Consider the following 19,350-nt stretch of genomic DNA (forward strand, 5'->3'; position numbering starts at 1 on the left):
TGTCCACTTCCAAATGTAAATTCAAGAATCTCTTTTCCTAGCACAGATCTCAAACCTGGGGCTCTGTGCCTGGAGATCAGTGACTGAGCAAAGCCTCGTTCTGTTAACTGCTACATCCAGGTCATGGTTCTGTCTCAGCCTCTGAAACAGGGTGGCCCAATCCAGACTGCTCACTGGGAATGGTCCTTGGCCCACGCTAATGTCTGCTACAAGCCAGGGAATTGTTGGGGTTGGTGCTAAAAATGTGCCAGGGACTGTGCTGCTCATTGAACCATGTGGACGACCAACATCTAGTGGCTGTGCTCATGTTCTGATGTGTTTTGGGCTAGGAACATGATGAAACCCAACAGATTCATCACCAGACTGGGGAAGCAAGATCATCCGATCTTCTGTTCCTCTAGAAAATGAACTTCCTGCTATAAATACAGCCCCCACAGCCAGCTCCTTGGGGGTGAAGCAATGGCAAGGCAAGCCTTCCAAGCAGTGCGACAGTATAAAACATGGATCCTGCGCAGCAGCTCTTGTTCATGGTTAGACCTAAGCACAGGTGATTTGCAGGCTACTGAAGGAACAGATTCATCTCAGTCCTGGAAATGCTTCTGACTCACGTGAGGGGCAAGAAGAGAATCCAGTCTGGTTCACACTTACTAGCCAAAGGAAGAGACTTTCAGTCATTGAGAAGAGTCAGTAGTGCACACCTTGCTCACCTTATGGTTTATGGACATTTGCTATTGTGTAGGATGGAATTATCTCGCTGTCATTGCAGGGAAAGGACTGGTTTCCTGAAAAGAGGGAGGATCTCAGCCCTGGGGCTGAATAGCAGGGCTGGCATAGGGAAAGTGAGTCTGGCAGAGTGTTTCTGTGAGGGGGAGTGACAAAGTGACAAAAACGGATGTGGTGCAGCTGGTATCATCTTGCAGTGAGGAAGTTGCAGGCACCAGAGAAATGGATTCCAAAGAATGACAGCAGGAATCTGTTTCTTCCTCTGCTTCCCAAGCTCTGCACGCTCTGAAAATGTCATGAGCAATGTGTAGCAGGCCAGAATCCAATGGCATGCCAGCATCAACCAGTTCAGTCATCCTCAGGTTGGTTTATCTCTCCTGGGACTTTCTGTCTTCTCAGAAGTTCATGTATTTACAGGATGGAGTTTGAGACTGCTTCTCAAAGAGGATAAAGAACATCACCATCCCCAAAGACAGGCTGAGGTCAAACCATGTACCTGCTCCCCCATTGAAAATGTCTGTTTGCACCTTTGGTTGTTTTAGGAGTGGCTCTGCCTGCTGGACTCCCTCTGTTAGCGAGCAATGAGGTCACTCAAATGCCACTTAGGACAAAAGTCATTTCAGGAGGAGATTTCCACTGATTCAGTAAATCTGTTGATTTACTGAAAGATTCTGGACTGTCACCCTGAGCTGGTCGTATAAAAACAGTGAGAGCTTCTGAAGCAAAGATGTTCTTTCCTTTAGTGCTCAGCAATTTTGAGCCAGCTGTCAACTAAGCCAACCTGTACTGCTCCATCTATGTCAGGGACAGAAACACGGACAAGTTCCTGCCTACTGTTTGCCTTGCATCTTCCCTAGGTCTCCTTTGCCCATCTCAGTGGATATCTGCTCCCTGCTCATCCAGAGTTATCACGGTTTCCTGGATGCCTGAGACGAACCCCAGAGCACAGTGGAGCAACCTGAAGACAAAGGGTTGAATTTCTATATAATTTACCAGCCAATTGCACTGCAGTGCGCAGTCTCCTATGCTCTAACCAGGACTTTGCAGCTATGTGTCCAAGAAAGTCTGCAACACAAAATTACCTGAAAAGGCCTTAATTTCCAGCCCGGGACCTGTTTGGCATGACCTTGCTCTCCAGGACCCTGTAGCACAAAGATCCCCCAAAGACCTCAGGCTAATCAAACCTTTCACTCTGTGCCTCGGTTTCCCAGCTTGCAGCTGCTGGGAGAAGCATGAGCTAATGCTTGTGTAGTGCTCTGAGGATGCCATACCTCCCTGGTGACTGCCACCGTCTACAAAACCTAAAACCGGCAGCGCTGGCTGCCTGCCAGTGCTGTCCTGTGAATGGTGACTCATCTCTATTGGCTGTGCCATGTCCTGTGCGTGATGGTGGCACGTGATGTGGAACAGAAGGGGTTTTTTTTATCAGCGCTCCAAAATAACAGAGCAAGAGCTATGGCAAGGCAGCGGACGGAGAAGCTGAAGATGGGGGTAGGAGAAGGGAGAAGGATGACGTCTCTTGCTGGGCTTCCTCCAAAATCCCATTGGAAAAAATAAGCTGCTCCTGTCTTCAAAGACTCCTGGACCCAATCCTTCCCTGTGCCGGTACACTACGGCTGATGATAGGGCAAGCTTTCCCCCCAGCCTTGGGCCTTGGGTTGGCCTGCTTTCAGCACGCCAGAGCAAGACGTTTCTGTGCCCACTGCCAACTGTGGAGATGGCTTTTTTGATGCTGCTGGGAACTGGCTGAGGACCAGTGACTCGTTTCAAGCAGGGCACCAAATTGCTATCTGTCATCCGGCATTGGTGAGAGGGAGGGGAAGGCAGGAACAGAGCCATATGCCCCTGTCTGGCAAAGCACATGGGTCATATGAGCGGCCTCCTGAGCGAGCTGCTCGCGTGTTTGGAGCCTCCGTGGTTTGTCAACAAACATTTAAAGGGAAACTGTGGTTCAACCAGGGCAAGCTTTCAGTGAAAATAACCCAACTCCTCTTTGCCAAGCTCTTTCAGTGAGCAGACACCCAGTGAAGTCCTTTCCTCCTTGCCCACATGGCTTCAAGCAATTGCTTTTTTGCTCACCTCTCACTGACGCAGGGAACTGGGGCTGTAGGACAGATATCTCCCATTTCCAGCAGTCCAACTCTCCAACATCTCCAGATCCACAGGGAAAAGTTTTACTGTTGTGTTTTTTTGCCCTATGAACTGTCACACAGCACAAGTCCAAGCCTAGAGCCTGACCCTGCTGGACCCTTCCTTCAGCCTATCTCCTGCTATCTAGGACTCAATGAGGCAAAGATTTTCTGAGACAAACATTTCTATTACCACAGAATCACAGCACGGCCTGGGTTGAAAAGGACCACAATGCTCATCCAGTTCCAACCCCCTGCTGTGTGCAGGTCGCCAACCAGCAGACCAGGCTGCCCAGAGCCACATCCAGCCTGGCCTTGAATGCCTGCAGGGATGGGGCATCCACAGCCTCCTTGGGCAGGAGAAGTTGAAAGGTTGAATGCTCCCTTTCTAACTCGCCCCAGCTAAGGAGGTTACATTGATTTTTGGAGCATGAGTTGTAAGTAAGTGGCTATGAAGTAATCCATTAACTTGTTGTCCTTTACATATCACCTTGTTTTTACATCTCAAACCATTCCGTAAGACGTATTTCTCATCTAGCAGGATATTCCAGACAGTATATAGTTCCCAGCAAAGCCATTATTCACAGCATATTATTGGTTAACTATCAGCCTGTCATCAGGGAAAATTAATTGAGAAGTCTATCTTCACATTCGACCTAACTCATTATCGTTCACACAGGAAGCCTCTCACTCAGGTGCAGGGGTGTTGAGTCAACTGGAGGTTGACTCATCCCAAACCCACACAGCATGGCTGGAAATGCCTTTTCCAGGCAGCAAGGACAACTGATAGCTCACTGAATTTCCTCTAGTACCCTTCCCACCAATTCCCCACAAGAACTGCTCCAGTTTTCTGAACAGAGCTGCAGGGAAAAAAAGTATCCTGAAATGTCTCTGCAAAAAAGGACGAGCCCTAATCCTAAACAGTCAACACTTTGCTTTGGCAGGAGCAAATAGATTTGGGTATGATTTTTGCAAACTCTACCACAGCCCTGCAACCAACACACATCTGTAGTTATGATGTCACATAGCCTGAACAAGTGACACCTCAGGCAGGCTGAAGCTAATGTTGCTGTTCCTTAAATATACAAGCAGATTCAGATTGCAGGCTGCAGAGAGTGCAGACGCCTTACAGAATCCTGGAGGTTACAACAGAGCTGTGAACAGTGGAGGCTTATGTTGAAAATCTCCTTCAGATCAGCAGCAGGGCTACACAGCAGACGGCACAGCGTCAGTGGATGGACAATACTTATGGTGGGGAAAAACCCTGCACTGAACACTGCAGCCTCACACAGGCAAGCTCCCATCAAAAGCATTGAAAAAAACTCTCGTATCATGACAGGGAGGGACACTTGACATTCTGCTAAATCTCATTAAATTTTTAAGTAGCCACATGAAAAAAAATTAAGTGAAAGGAAACCTCTTTAAGAGATTTATGGTGAAAAAACTGACGTCTCTCTTCCCTCACCAACTGCCTAGAAGCTGGTTGTACATGCCCCATGCCATTCAGCACAGGGGAACAGGCATCTCTGAAGGATGATGTGGGCTTACAGCAGCTTACTCCGCAAGAAGGGAGGTGGATTATCCATAAGGAGCAGTTATGGAATGAAAATCTGTGTTTCTGGGCTATTTTTTTTGGTTGCTGTTAATATTATGTTTCCTCCCTTAAATACACCGTGTAATTGATATTCAAGGCAATTGGTGAATTCCTCTGTGCACTGCTGCCCAGGAATCTGAGGGTATGGGCCACCCTTCCATCCTGTCCTCTCCAAAAGCCTGGGGACAATTGCAGTGAGTGAGGGACAGGGCTGCCCCTTCTTCTGAGTCCCATCATCTTTTACCTAACGATAAAGGGTTGATCTCAACTCAGCTGCCTCTACATTCCCTGGAAAAGAACCATCACAGAATCATAGAATAGTTTGGATTGGAAAGGACTTTTAAGATCACCTATTTCCAGCCCCCTGCAATAGGCAGGGACACCTCCCTCTAGACCAGGTTGCTCACAGCCCCATCCTTTGGCCCTTTTGGATACGGGCTGACCACATTTTGGAGGTATCCTCCCTCCTTCACCCTCCGCTGGCGCCACGACAAGGCTTAGTGATGACACCCTGTAGGTGAGGTTGACGGTTGGACTTGATGATCTTGAAGGTCTTTTCCAACCTAAATGGAAATGATGCTATGACTGTTCTGAACTGACTGCCAGTTTTGCAGACAGCTGCGCTTGCAGCAGATGAATTGCTCGCAATGGGCCTGCATACCAATACCAGCTCCTTCCACATACATATTCAGGAACTGATGTAGACCCACTTGTCCCAGCAGCCACAGCACGAGGTTCTCCTGCTCAGGCTCTCAGCATGCATCTTCCAGGTCAGATCTGCTGACCTGATGGAGTACATTGCGTTCTCGCTTCTTTTCTCTCCGTGCTATTTTCTGCTCTTCCCAAGTCATCAGGCAACAGCAGCTAAGCTGAGATCTGGTCTGCCTTGTGCCAAGGATATGATGAAGGAACGGGTCTGACCTTCATGAAATCTCAGCAGATGACGTCCTGAGCTGTACAGAATCTGGGACTTTACCTCAAGTTCCAACTCCAGCACTTATGTGGCTGGTGGTGTCAGAGCATGCAGGAGATGCTAATTCTTGGGCGATCTGGGTTAGTGAAACAGGTAAATACATTTCCCCCAGCCCTTTCAAAGAGATGCTTCTCAGACTAAAATGATTCTTGCAAAGCATGGTAAGGATTTTCATTCTTCTGCCCATCCACAGAATAGAACCACAGAATCATGGGATCCTTTGAGTTGGAAGGGACATGTAAAGGCCACCTGGTCCAACTGCCCTGCAATGAACAGGGAGACCTATAGCTCCTTCAGGTGCTCAAAGCCCCATCCATCCAGTATGAATGGAACCCAGGAAATAAAGTATAAATCTGATCTCATCCCCATCTGCTCCCTGCTAACTGCAACTACAGCTGTTAAGATCAGCCCTTGCTGTCCCTGTGTTCCTAAACATTTCTGAAGGAGATGCTGTGGGTCTAAGTAAGTATTTCCAATGGATCCAATCCTCTCATCTCAACAGCTATCTTAACATGGGAACCAAAAGGAAAAGGAAAAGGCAAAAAGTCCTAATAGTCATCGCACTGACCCCATATCTAATGCATAGGAGATGGAAATGTGAGCTGACATTTGCTCCTCAAGACTGCCTTGGCTTCCAGCACTGGGTTTGGCATTGTAGTCTTAAGATTAGGGAACACTGAAGCTTCAAAGTGGGATGTATGCTGTGGGAAATGGTAAACAGACCATCCTCTAGCACTGACCGAATCCATGAGAGACTGTGGGAGTCATATAGGAACAACTGGAGTGTGGATATATAAGCATGGGCCATTCCTGGGTTTACAAGTCCTGATGTGGGTTGCTTTGCCCGTGTGCATCCCCCAGTGATGCAGCTGACGTTCTCCTTGTTTAGAAGCAGAACTGGCCTCTCCTGTCCCATGACACACGACACCATGAGTCAGAAGAAGCTGGATTTTTAAACACATTGACTTCCTAACAATACTCCATTTCCTTTCATTTCTGCCTGCTTTTAGGGAAATCCCTGATGCTCCTGTTCCTAACTGATCCTCTCAGTAATTTCTCTATGCAGAATTATGTGCTGACTAGGAGGAGCTCCAGGAAACCTTGCATCTGGGCCAGGAGTGCTGAGCAAGTTGTGCTGCCTGCATCCCTGGGCATCACCTGCTGCGCTGTGCTCTCAGAGAGAGGATGTGTGCTGCCTCAGAAGAGAGAGCAGGCTGCTCACTTTGATGGGGGAATGGAAGAACTGCATGGCTGGAGGAAGGGAGAAGGAAAAAAATGATGCAGCCTGTCCGGTGGATTAGGCAGCCACACCTGGAAGTGGCAAACTGAAACAGCCACAGGTCTTCTTACTGATACCACTGATGGTTCTCAGAAGGGACAATTCTTTCTCAAGCTGGAGACCAGTTGGTGGCCAGCTTGCCCACGGGCAAGGAATGGGGAGATGCTCATCCAAGGGCTGAGATAGGAGCTGATGCTTCTTGGCTGGGATGGAATCCCCATGCTACAAAACCTTGCTGCAGCAAAAGATATTAGAATTGGCCAACTCTGCTCTGTGTCTGCTTCTAAGATTCTGCTCATCTGTCTATATGTCTCCAGAGATACCTACTCTACAACATCTTTGTGTCCACACACTCCTTTCCACTGACTTCACCCCTCTATTTTCTTGGGTTTGCTGAGAATGATGGTACCATGGTCACCCCTTCATCCTCTTATGGGCAGGGTATGACAACGATCAACCTTAATTACTGGGCTCCCTTCACAAAAGATCCTCCAACCCACAATAGAAGCTCTTATACGACATCTTATACACTGACTATCCTTAACACCATCAGAGCATTGCATAGACATTGAGCTGTTTGTCCTCACAACATAATGCCAAATCTGGCCAGCTTTATCATCTCACAGATGTTAGGAGGAAAACTGAGGCACAGAAGGATTGTGTTCACCCAGTGCCAGGTGACAAATGAGTGGTGGCACTTTCAACTGCAACAGAGATTGCCCGCCTCCTCCTGATAATGCAGCAGACTGTACACGGTTTGGAAGAGCTGAACCTCATCTTTTGACCAATACTGTTTTTTTCTCAGTGGAACAAGCACAGATTTTACCCAGCAAACGCAGAGTGGAGCTGGAATGAGATTTGTCCAAAGTGGCAGCCCCGTAACACCATTAGGTTGCGTCCGTCGGCAGCTGAGCAAGGGATCATGGGGAAGGTTGGGAGGATGGGGAGGGGAGGACGAGGGGCCCACTTACATGGTAATGTTTCTGCACGGTTCTTTTGGATCATTATGCAGAGCTGTAGCACCAGTTGAGGAGCGCTCTCCAGGAAAGTTTCCAGGAGGCGCAACATATTTACGTCTGCATATTCGTACATCATAGCCCAGTAGAAACGCCGCTGGTGTTCCTTCCGCCTCTGGCTCTGGATCCCCAGGTACATAGTTCGGATATACCTGCAGGAAACGAGAGGAAAAGCAAAGCGTGAGACTGAGCGTCCAACAGAATCCAATGGGAACGGGGCTGTGGGTCAGTAGTTGGGGGAAGGGAAGTTGTTGGGGGAAGAGGGAGACTGGGATGGACACAGGTGTCTCTGCAGCTCTAACAGCAACAGCAACTCCTGTAGGATCGGAGGGTCTGAGAAACCTACAGCATCCTCACTGTGCAATGCAGAAGTGGGACATCTCTGACTGACACCACCCAAATATGACGTGTGAGGGGTAGGAAATGCTCACGGGACATTTGCACAAGGGAGTAACTCCCCTACTTTGTTTTCTTGAGGAAAGGAGAAGCTACATAGCAAAGGCTGTTACTGACACTTGGTGGTGGTCCGACCGATGGCCTGAGACCCTTCAACACTCCACAGAGGCCCCTCCCTCATGAACCCCAGAGATATGACTGCATATCATCACTGGCGGAGCAACAGGATGGCATTTTCACCTTCAGCACACGTGAATGCAAAAGGCCACACAGCTTGCCACTGGTCAACAATTGAGGTTTTTGGCCCTACTGGACTAGAAGGAGATGCTGTCTCTGTTTCCATAGCAAGGTGTGCAAGGAGACCTGCAAACCTCACCCTACGAATACAACCTCCCTTGAGAGAACCTTCAGCCAGCCTTTGTCACCAGAGTTGATCAAATCAGAGCAGCACAAGCTGCCCAGATCTAACGAGACTCATAGCATTTTAAGAAAATAAGTATCTCCTAACAGGTTCCCTGCTAATTCTTGCTGATATTAATGACCTAGTAGTAGTTCTCTTTAACTCTGAGCAGTAGCTGTAACCTTATGCTCTGAGATGTAGTATAGGAATTGCTGTACTTAATGCTGACCCCAAAGCTGGTCATTTGAGAGAATCAGTGGAAAGCAACAACCCCTCTGCCCCATCTCAGATGCCTGCATGGGGGTGGGATGTGGTGTTGGGATGGGATCCCAGCTTCACAAACCAAGGTTCCAGCAGACTGCTGAAATCATTCCTAGCCACCCAGGACTGCATGGCAAGGAAGGGGGTTGAAACAAGATGATCTTTGAGGTTTTTTTCAACCCAGGCCATTCTGTGAAGAGTGTGAGGAAAGGATGCAACTCTTGGTTGCTCTAAACAACGACAGGGAGAGGGGAGAGAAGCTCTGCAAGCCCTGCCCTTGCCCAAGCACCTTGTCTTTCCCGTTTGCTCTTCACAACCACAGAAAATTAAAGACCCCGAAGGAAGACTCAGAGGAAACCAAATGACTGACGCAGGAAAGCCACCAGGTGGGGCTCGACACTCGAGAAAAATGCTACACAGATGACAGGTGACACTGGTGGGACAGCCCCAGCGGAACCCCAGTGGGGTGGAAGCACCCGTGGACTCGCTGAGTCACTCAAGAAGAGCAAGAAGCAGCTCCCCTTCTGCACCTGCACAAAATGCACTGGATGATGCATGGCCTGATCCTGACTCCATCAGGAGCTGGAACAAGCAATGTCAGCATCACACCTAACTGTTGAACCCGTGGCTTTTTGCACAGGTTGGCTGCACCACGCTCCTTCCATAGTTGGGGAAACTGAGTCATGATGTCCAAATGGCTCTCCTGAGTCCTCCAGACAGGCGGTGAGCAAGAACGCAGATGTCTCACCAGCAGTAAACTGGTGGGAGATGTTGACTCCTTCAGAAGCACAGAAGCCTTGCAGAGAGATTTGGACCAACTGGAAGGCTGAGCCATCACCAACTGCACGCTGTTAAACAAGTGCAAATGCTGGATTCTGCACCTGGGATGGAGCAAGCAAGGCTATACATACAGACTGGAGGACTGCTGGGCACCAGTCCTGTGGAATGGGATCTGAGGGTTCTGGCACGTTGAACATGAACCGACAGTGTTGCCCTGGCAGCCGAAAGAGCCAACCGTACCCAGGTGGTGCTGTGTGGAGCCAGGAGCTGGACTCGGTAGTCCTTTCAACTGGGGATATTCTATGCTTCTACGACTCTCCCCACCTCCCAACCTCAACCCCTTGCCCAACACCCCTTGTGGTTCCACTGAGAAAAAAAAAACCCTTCCGACTTTTGAGCTTCCCAAGGCAGCGAATCCTGCCTCACCACCAGAAGATGACACACCGCTCCGTCTCTTGGTCCAGGCAAAAATACTTTGCCAGTAGCAAACAGGGTTCTATAATTAGACTTTCAAATCCATATTGAGGCCTGATCCTCAAGCTTCAGCAACACGATGCTTCCCCTTATGACAGTGAAAGCCATTCACTGCTCTGCGCTTTTGAAAATCAGGCTAATTTATTTATTTAAGAGCTTAATTTTGGATACAGGAGCCTAACTTCAGGCTTTCTATTTTCTTGAATGCTGGCTATTTTTATCTGCTGGTGTGTGTATTTGCGTGCACGTGTGTATTTTTAGTTCTGAGTTCCATCCCGGCTTCAAGAGACAGAACTAATTTGGGGCTGGGGTGTTTTTCTTTACATGCACAGAGGGTTGGCTGTCCCCTCTGCTCTGGCAGGGCTCCCAGAATTCCTGTTGGTATAATTACTCTCATGCTTATTTACTACGGATGCTGCAGCAGCACACAAACCACGCGGGGCAAAGGCGATGCCGTCCTGCGACAAAGCACATTTCGGAGGAGCGAAAGCCATCAGCTACAAAAATGTGGTCAAATAACTTTTGGATGGGACCCCGTGGATGATAAAGACTGCTTAGCAGAAATGCCCGGAGATGGGATTGTGGAGTCAGAGGCTGTGTCTGTACCATTAAACAAAAGAGACCAAAGCGTTTGGCCAGCTGGCATGACTCGACTCCACGTGTCTACATCTGTGTTGGCTGGCCTTGGCCAAAGTTGTCGGAGCCTGCATGGATGATATAACAGCATGAACTGTTCCAGGACACTGTCTGTTCCTTGGCTCTGTTCTCTTGACAGAGGTGTCTGAGTACCACCAGCAGAAAGTGTAGGAGCATGCCCCAGGCATTGAGGGAAAAGACAAGGACAGTGGTACGTGCAAGGGCCACAGGTAAGGAATAGCAGCCTAGCCCCTGGGCTGTGTTTTAAGGGAAGAAGTGCCCTAATGGCCTGTCCCACACAGTCGCAGGCTGACCAAGGTCAAGAATCTCACACTGCATCTACAACAGTCAACAAAGCATGTGAGCCTGACTGCCCTACCGCAGGCCAATTGGCCCAAGATGACCCTAGAAATGAGCTCTGTCATGACCCCAAGCCAGCTGGCTGCCTTCAGATCAGTACTAGGAGTGATTTCCAGCCCCTGCTCGGTTCTGAACCCTGTTGAGGTTATTATTTGCGAGATCACTACTATGCCTTGATCAATCTAGTAGTGATGCTAACAGTTTAGCAGCCTGATGAAGTTACAGTGACCATGAGCAGGTCTTGAAATTGCCCATTTTACTGTGGGTATATGGAAAGATGGAAGGTAATAGGATTTGGGCTACTCAGTCCACTCCCAACAACTCCAGGTTAGGAAACTCATCTTCACCAATGACAACCAAGCCTACTACTGCTTTCTGAGAAGCAAATCCTGAATGGAAAAAAATGAGACTATTCTGACCTCAAGGATCACTTTTGACAGTTTTAACCCATCTAGGCTCATTTTTGACCCTAGAAGATCACAGATAGTAGAGGCACACGAACGAACTCCTGACTGCTCCCTACAGACCAGAAGCAGAGCATAAGAAATAAGAGGAAGCTCAAAAAATTAACTCTGCTTGCAGGACCTTACAATGCCCTTTTGGCTTCATTGGGGTTCATCGGGACCACGAAGGCAGCAGGTACAACTTCCTTCGTTTCTCCCCTCTCCCCCAGTACTACAGATGCATGGTGACGACCTGAACAACATGGTAGCAATGCACACGGTGTGAACAGGCACCATCTCCCTTGCCATCCTGTGGCACCAACCATTTCCCTGGTGCTCAGCCCTGGCAGAAGAAGGATGGTTTGGGGTGAGTTACCCAGCTGCTGTCTCACCCTCCTACCATCTCCTCCTCCTCCTCCTCCTCCTCCTCCTCCTCCTCCTCCACAGGCGCTCCTGCTAGCTCTTGCAGAGGGCCATTATCTTTATGCACCAGAGGGTGTTTGCAGATTAAAAGCCCACTCCTTGGAAGGAAGGAAATCAGGACATGTGGAACCGCTCAGCTGGAAGGCTTGAAAGGGAGGCTGGCTAAATGCAGCCTTAAAATGAGGTTATGTAAGGCCAGATCTCAGCTGGAGCAAGTTGGCATCCATAGGGCTCTAGCAATTTACACCAGCTGAGGCTTTGGCCTGCTTTTTTAATTTTAATGAATTATTTTCATTCTAACAAATATAAGAAGGAATATAAGATGCAACGCTCAAGCAACAGGAGAATATGAAAGTAAAATGCTATCTATTAAAAACAATCAAAATCAAACATAGAGTTACCAGTGCAATTAACATGCTCAGTATCAACATTTGTTGGGGAGTTTTGCTTTGTGATAGTGTTGCAAGTTAGCAATAAGGATTCACAGACAATTAGTGTTCCTAGATGGAGTACAAAGGTTGTAACTCTGGGCCCCATCCAAGTGCTGACACAGCACTGCTTCCTCTGGCTGCATCCAAACCATATTGGGGAGCCCTGGGATAATTCCCAAAGGGTATTTCAGGGCTTTTCTACACCACTGCTGGCTGTCCTGGGCTCACACCATGCTGGGGACCATTGCTAAATTGGGAAATACCACTCGCCACTTCATTAGCAAGCAAGGACGCCTGAAATCTTCCTCATATACCATGCAACCACACACGACTGTATCTTTCTGAATCTGGGGGGCATTCGTCAGGCCTTCGTTTTTCAGAGCTCTCTGATATCTCAGAATCACAGAACCACAGAATCACCAAGGTTGGAAAAGACTTCCAAGATCATCCAGTCCAACCATCCACCTACCACCAATATTTCCCACATCTTGCTGCTGTTGGCATTTTTTTTTTAATGGGGTTTGTACCCCAGAGTGAATAAAATGCAGCAAAAGGTGTGTTCATCAAGTATTTCAGCCCTTCTGCCTTGCAGTTTCTGCCCTCTCTTTCCCAGTAAACATGCCATAGTGTACAACTAACCTTTATTTAGGTGACTGCTTCAAACCATGCCTAATAATTAATAATCTCCAAGCCTTGACTTGCTTGTCTGAGGAGAATGTTGCTAAACACAAAACAAGCTCGTTCTAAGCTTCAGAGATGCTCACTTGAAGGGCATGACAGCATTTGTGACTTCTGTAAACCAGCAGAGGAGGACAGCATCTTTGCTGGGGCACAGAGTTTACACCGTTATCTTAGCACCGAACCTGGAATGCCAAAATTATTTCATTATCTTAGCTTGAAAGCTTCTCTGTGAGCAAGATTCTCAAGAGCATTAGTCAGGACCTGTTTTCTTTAAAGACAGTCAAGTCAAGTCAACCCAGGCTGGATAGGGCTGTGAGCAACCCTTGTCTAGAGGTAAATGTCCCTGCCTATAGCAGGGGGCTGGAACTGGATGATCTTAAAGGTCCCTTCCAACACAAACCATTCTGTGATCCTGTGATTCTAAGTCCAACTTTCACAATAACCACCTCTTCAGAGAAAACACTTGCCTTCATGTGATTCAAAACCTCACTCTATAAATGCGTGTATTTGAGAGGGGATGATATTTGAATGGCCATTTATATTATAAGGTCATTTTGAGACAATCTGTTTGCAACTGTAGCATCTGCTAGAAAAAAATGATAGTGCCACTCTTCTGCTGTGTAGGAGAAACTGCAATCATTTCGTATTTTAAGCTGGTTTAAAGCTGTTTTAAAACACAGATGGCTTTACTGTACACCAACCACAGAAGAGGCATATGATTTATTTCACAAAACGTACATTAGGGAGGATCATATCACAGAGTGATAGTGTAATTTGGTTTGGAAGGGAGTCCTAGATGTCTGTGGACCAAGTCTCATCTCAAAAAGGGGATAACTTCTGACTGGTCATGGCTTTGTGCAGCCATTAATCCCCACGGACAGGGAACCCACACACCCTTCCCATATTTACAAGGGGATTATAAACAGTGGAGGAATCAACCTTTTACTCAGGTAGACAGTGACAGGACAAGGGGAAATGGTTTTAAGCTCAAGGAGGGAAGATTTAGGTTGGAGTCAGGGGGAAGTTCTTTGCTATGAGAGTGATGAGAACCTGGAACAGCTGCCCAGAGAGGCTGTGATGCCCCGTCCATCCCTGGAGGTGTTCAAGGCCAGGTTGGATGGGGCCCTGGGCAGCCTGGGCTGCTATGAAATGTGGAGGTTGGTGGCCCTGCCTGCAGTGGGGGGGTTGGAGATTCACAATCCTTGAGGTCCCTTCCAACCCAACCATTCTATGATTCTGTAATTTCAGAGCAATGTTCCCAGCTCCTGAGCAATGGAGCTGCTTCGGTCGCACTACCAGTAGAGCACAGCACGTACTATATTGCCTCCTCCAGGATGCTGCCCACAGCCTGTGTTCAATTCCCTTTTTACTGGCAGTTCAAGCAGAGATTTAGGACCGTTTCTTTGTGACCTCATGGCAGAGCTGCAGGTGTGCTTTCATCCTGCTGACAGAGCTGGGCTCATAACCTCCAGCAGACGCACGGGGCAGAGAACTGGGGCAGAGGCATCACTGCAGCTAAACATGCCAGAGGCTGAAGACACGTGTGCTGTCTGTCCCCATGCTGCTCAGTCTGGGGCTGTTCCTGGCATTCATCTGTGTGACTTTCTCCTTCCGTAGCCGCAGATATTTGTCTCTGACTCACAGACTGAGACCACAACCAGGAGAAGAGAAACAAACCATAATTACTAGCCCCACTTTCCACTACTACTTCATCAAACTTCTCCAAATCTGGGCTGTTACTGCAAGAAAGCTTGGCATGCAGCCCTTTGTTTGCACGGATAGTCATGGCTGTGTCATAGAATCATATAATAGAGTCATAGAATGGCCTGGGTTGCAAAGACCCACAATGCTCATCCAGTCCCAACCCCCTGCTGTGTGCAGGTCGCCAACCAGCAGCCCAGGCTGCCCAGAGCCACATCCAGCCTGGCCTTGAATGCCTGCAGGGATGGGGCATCCACAGCCTCCTTGGGCAACCTGTTCCAATGCATCCACCCTGTGTCATTGGCATCATCAGCAGTTTTGCAAGCTGCTTCCCAGCCCCTCTCTCCTCACCCGCATTCCCATGGCCCATGGGGCTCCTGGGGACAGACAGAATCCCCACCTGCAGATCTTCACTCAATACAGCAGTATTGAGTATTGATATTGTACTGATACAGTTAATCAATACAGCATCAGAGATCAGCTTTGTAGCGGGAGTTACTACAGTGCTGAGATGGCCTTGTAGAAACCATGTTTATGTTTTGACTTGTCGATTATTTTGCAAAGCATACAGCCCGAAACAGGAAAAGAAAACAAGGACCTCTTCATCACCATGGCACGAAAATCCTTTTTTTCTTAATTTTAATGTGGGATGCATCTTCTGTGCAGTGCAAAAGAGCAGGCGGGGTAGCAGGGGCTGCTGGAGAGGGCATCGCAGTGCTGGGTGCTGCAGAGATGTCACAGCATCTATCACACGTGGGATGCTCTCGTATCCCAGCACTGAGCCAAATGCCCTCTTCTGTCACAGGTTCTCCCCAAATCCTTTACGATTCTGCAGTCCCAATGCCTTTCCTATGTTACACACCCTTATTTACTTAAAGTATATTCTGATAACCTACTGCTATCGCCCCTGGCAAAGCCTTCTGTTTTAAATCAAAGCTGTTAAATAGCTTTATGTCAGAAAGAAAGAAGTTGAACTCAGACTGAATTTTCATTTCAAGACCGTGTGAGTGAATGGAGTTTAATGTCAGGGCTCTTCTTTTGGAAATAGAAGTGGTCCCAGTCCACTAAGCATTACAAAACGGATGCGGTCTTGAAAGTAAATGGAGGTCTTTTGAATGACCTGTCTGGTCTTGGCAAGTTTCAGGGCAAACCCAAAGAAACGCCTGAGGGCTCCAAAAATGTAAGTATTCAAGGGCACGATACTACAGGGACACGTGGAAACAGTCACCTTGCCCTTTCTATAGGATGGGCAGCATTATAGTACTTAACCCAGAAGGTCTTCAGAGATAACTTGGCAGCATGTGGACTCCCCAGAGCCACCAGATATCTCAGGGGAGGATGAATTTGCATTGGCTTGGGAGCTGAAGGCAGGGACATGTCCTCACAGCTCTCTGCAAGCTCCCAGGATCCCTTGGTGGAGGATGAGAGGAGTGGAGAGGAAAGTATTGGCTGCAGTGTGGGTCCCTGGAGATGTAGGCATACGGTGGAGGTTTCTTCTTCTTAGGGTCTCCCACTTCCCAGATGATTTAACAGACCATTTTTGGCAGAGCAGGTCCAAAGATCTGTACAGAGACAGCAGGCAGCCTGGGGTATAAACCCTCCAAAACCGATGCGGGCCCCAGAAGCAAAAAGAACCACGATGGGGGGCTGATCCATTTGGTCAGGTGGAAACATTTCCAGTTACCAGGCTCTAGATGCTGGAGAAGGGGAGTCACATCTCTAGCTATGACATCAGACACCTGATAGAATTGGTAGTAGAATTTACTGAACTTACAGTATTTACTCTCCCCTTGGCCATCAAGGTCACTGATGCCAAAGTAGGACCCGAAGTCATTGGGCAGCACTCCCATGCAGAACTGTGGCTCTGTGGAGCTGAGGAGGAGGTGAAGGTCCCCTCAGGGCCACCAAAACCCTCCTGTGGGGACACTGGGGTAGAAGCCCAGCCTCGTAAGGGACCACCACAGCCCTGGAATACAGCATTCAGCAGCACATCCCCAGCTGGTCTGTGCTGCTGGGTCACAGCATCCCCAGAGCAGGGCTTCTGACACGGAGACGCTGCACAAGAGCTGAGCCTGTCGCCTTCGCTTTGCTGTCTGCTGGAGAAAAAAGGAGCTAAGAATTGGGTGAGCGCCTGTGAAATCCTGGAAGAGCGGCCTCAGATCTCGGCTATTTTTAGTTTCACAGAAGCTGTGCATACATTACCAGGGGCCTGCCTTCCTCTCTGGGCTCTCAGAAATCACACGGCGTCCTCCCAGCCTGCCAGGAAAGAGTTTAACCCTTGTTTGTCTGGTGGCTGTCAGCCCATCTGTGTCAGTCACACCTTCGTACGGATCCCGATGGGGACCAGAGAAGGGTCTGGAAAAGTCATCACGCCCATTTTGGCTGTAGTCAAGTGGAGGAGGATTTGGGGTGTTTGCTTTTTAGTCTCTTACATCATTCAAGACCTTCGGGCAGACTGTTCTAGAGGAAGACATCCCCACCCACAGCAAGGCATTGGACCTGCATGGCCCTTAGGGTCTCCTTCAGCCCCAACCATTCTGTGATTGTATGATTACATGGAACTTCAACATTATCCAGATCTTCAATATTTATTACCTCTGCTGCTTTGTATTACTCATCAGCTATTCCTGGCCAGAGGAAATGCACTGGCACGCTGCATAGCATGTTTGTAATCTGTTCTTTAAGGGGGCTGTGAGTACAACTGCAGGCTTGCAAACATGCACACACACACAGACACTGCACTGCATTTGGGTGTCATGGTATCCTGGGGCTTTTGAGGCATTGGTATCAGAGAATCAAACAAGACTTCATCCCCACAGAGTGGCTTTTCCAAGGTTGCAAGACGTGGTTAGCCACCAGGAGAGGAGACATGGTGCTTTCAGAAGGCACGGGAGCCCTTAATTCAGCATATTTGTGCTGATCCCTGCAGAAACACCCCTTTCCCCTTGGTATGGTTTGGAAGTTCAGAGCAGCATCACTCTGCACACATCTGCAGTACTGCATCCAGGCTTGGGGCCCCCAGTACAAGAAAAACTCAGAGCTCTTGGAATGAGTCCAGAGGAGGGCCACTAAGATGATCTGAGGGCTGGAGCATCTCTCCTATGAGGAAAGGCTGAGGGAACTGGGCTTGTTTAGCTTGGAGAAGGATCCAGGGAGACCTCATTGTAGCCTTCCAGTACTTGAAGGGAGAGTATAAACAGGAGGGGGAACGGCTGTTTGTGAGGGTGGATGGTGATAGGACAAGGGGGAATGGTTTTAAACGGAGACAGGGGAGGTTTAGGTTGGATATGAGGAGGAAGTTTTTCCCCCAGAGGGTGGTGAGGCATTGGAACAGGTTGCCCAAGGAGGCTGTGGATGCCCCATCCCTGCAGGCATTCAAGGCCAGGCTGGATGTGGCTCTGGGCAGCCTGGGCTGCTGGTTGGTGACCTGCACACAGCAGGGGGTTGGAACTGGATGAGCATTGTGGGCCTTTGCAACCCAGGCCATTCTGTGATTCTATGATTCTATGATTCCTTGCATTACCTGCAGTGGTGTTACGGGTCTCCTCCCATCCTGATGATTAACAACAAGGAACCCAGCAGCCTGCCTACTCGCAGCACTTATTCCAGCTGCTGGGGGCTCAGGGTATGGATGTACCACTACAGATAAGCAAGCAGCACACGTGAGCCTATGGGTACCTGCAATTGCAGCTGTTTCATTAAATAGGCTCCTCATTAAGACTGACCAGAAATAATGAAGCAAAGAGAGATGCTTTCTAGTGGTCACCATCAGGAAAAAAGCAGCCCAGGTGTGGTATTGCACGGCATTATAGTAATCGTTCTTTTTCCTTTCCTCCTATCAATTCAAAAGGAGCTTTCTGCTCAGAGCTTAATGGCAGCGGAGCCACCTGAGCACATCTCCTTCCCCCCCCCCCCTTGCTTGCTGCAGAGCACACGTGCTGGTGGGCAGTTTGTCCAAGTGACACCAATGCAGCCGCAGGAGCTTTGTACCAGCAAACAGTATCTGCAAGGCACGGCATCCAGCAACGAGGGGCTGATGTTCATGCAGTTCAGCACAGAAATGGAGGCACGGAGGTCAAGTGACGTCCCTCACTCCACTGGGGAAATGGTGTGCTAGGGGGAGGTTTGCAATTCAGAAGACCCTTGTCTCCCTGCCCCTCTTCTTGTCTCCTTTCGGATGTGCAAGGTGAGTGCCTGACACAAATGGAAATAAAGCCCTTCCTTCTCACACGCGTCCTTTCGACCTCCCACTGCTCACAATGCTTCCCCAGCCCAAACGAATGCTTCCTGCATGCCTGATGCAGCCAAGGCAGCTGCCCTGCGCTGCGCGGGTGGTGTTTGCATTAACATTGACTATCGTAACTGCTCAGACGAGATATATCCCAGAAGCATCAATAAATTGCTGAACTCATTGATCTAGACATGACTCAGGAGTCACCACTGAATAATCTCTCATAGGCACCTTCCTCTGGCTGAGCCCGAGCACAGTTTCTGCTCTCATCAGCAAAGCAGGAGAGGTCTTTTCCATCTTGCACTTCTCTAGGGGAAGGCCAGCTTAAATGACACGTGGGGGTTATTGATTCCAGTAATGTATGAATGGATTTTCCTCCCCCTCTGCTCCCCCTGCCCTGCGAAATCATTCAGCCCCTC

The 19,350-nt window shown here is 48.8% G+C and overlaps 1 protein-coding gene across 1 annotated transcript in view; it reads right to left on the bottom strand.

The window, feature by feature from the left end:
- XKR6 (XK related 6) overlaps positions 1-19,350 on the bottom strand; it is a gene marked incomplete at both ends in the record, with an annotated part of 141,075 nt that overhangs the window by 10,350 nt on the left and 111,375 nt on the right. The window contains one exon of the mRNA XM_079550753.1: positions 7,670-7,866. Within this exon, the coding sequence (XP_079406879.1) occupies positions 7,670-7,866 (197 nt within the window). The remainder of the gene's footprint in view (positions 1-7,669; positions 7,867-19,350) is intronic.

The sequence above is a fragment of the Tetrao urogallus genome (genome assembly GCF_951394365.1).
Source record: "Tetrao urogallus genome assembly, chromosome: 2".
NCBI lineage: Eukaryota > Metazoa > Chordata > Aves > Galliformes > Phasianidae > Tetrao > Tetrao urogallus.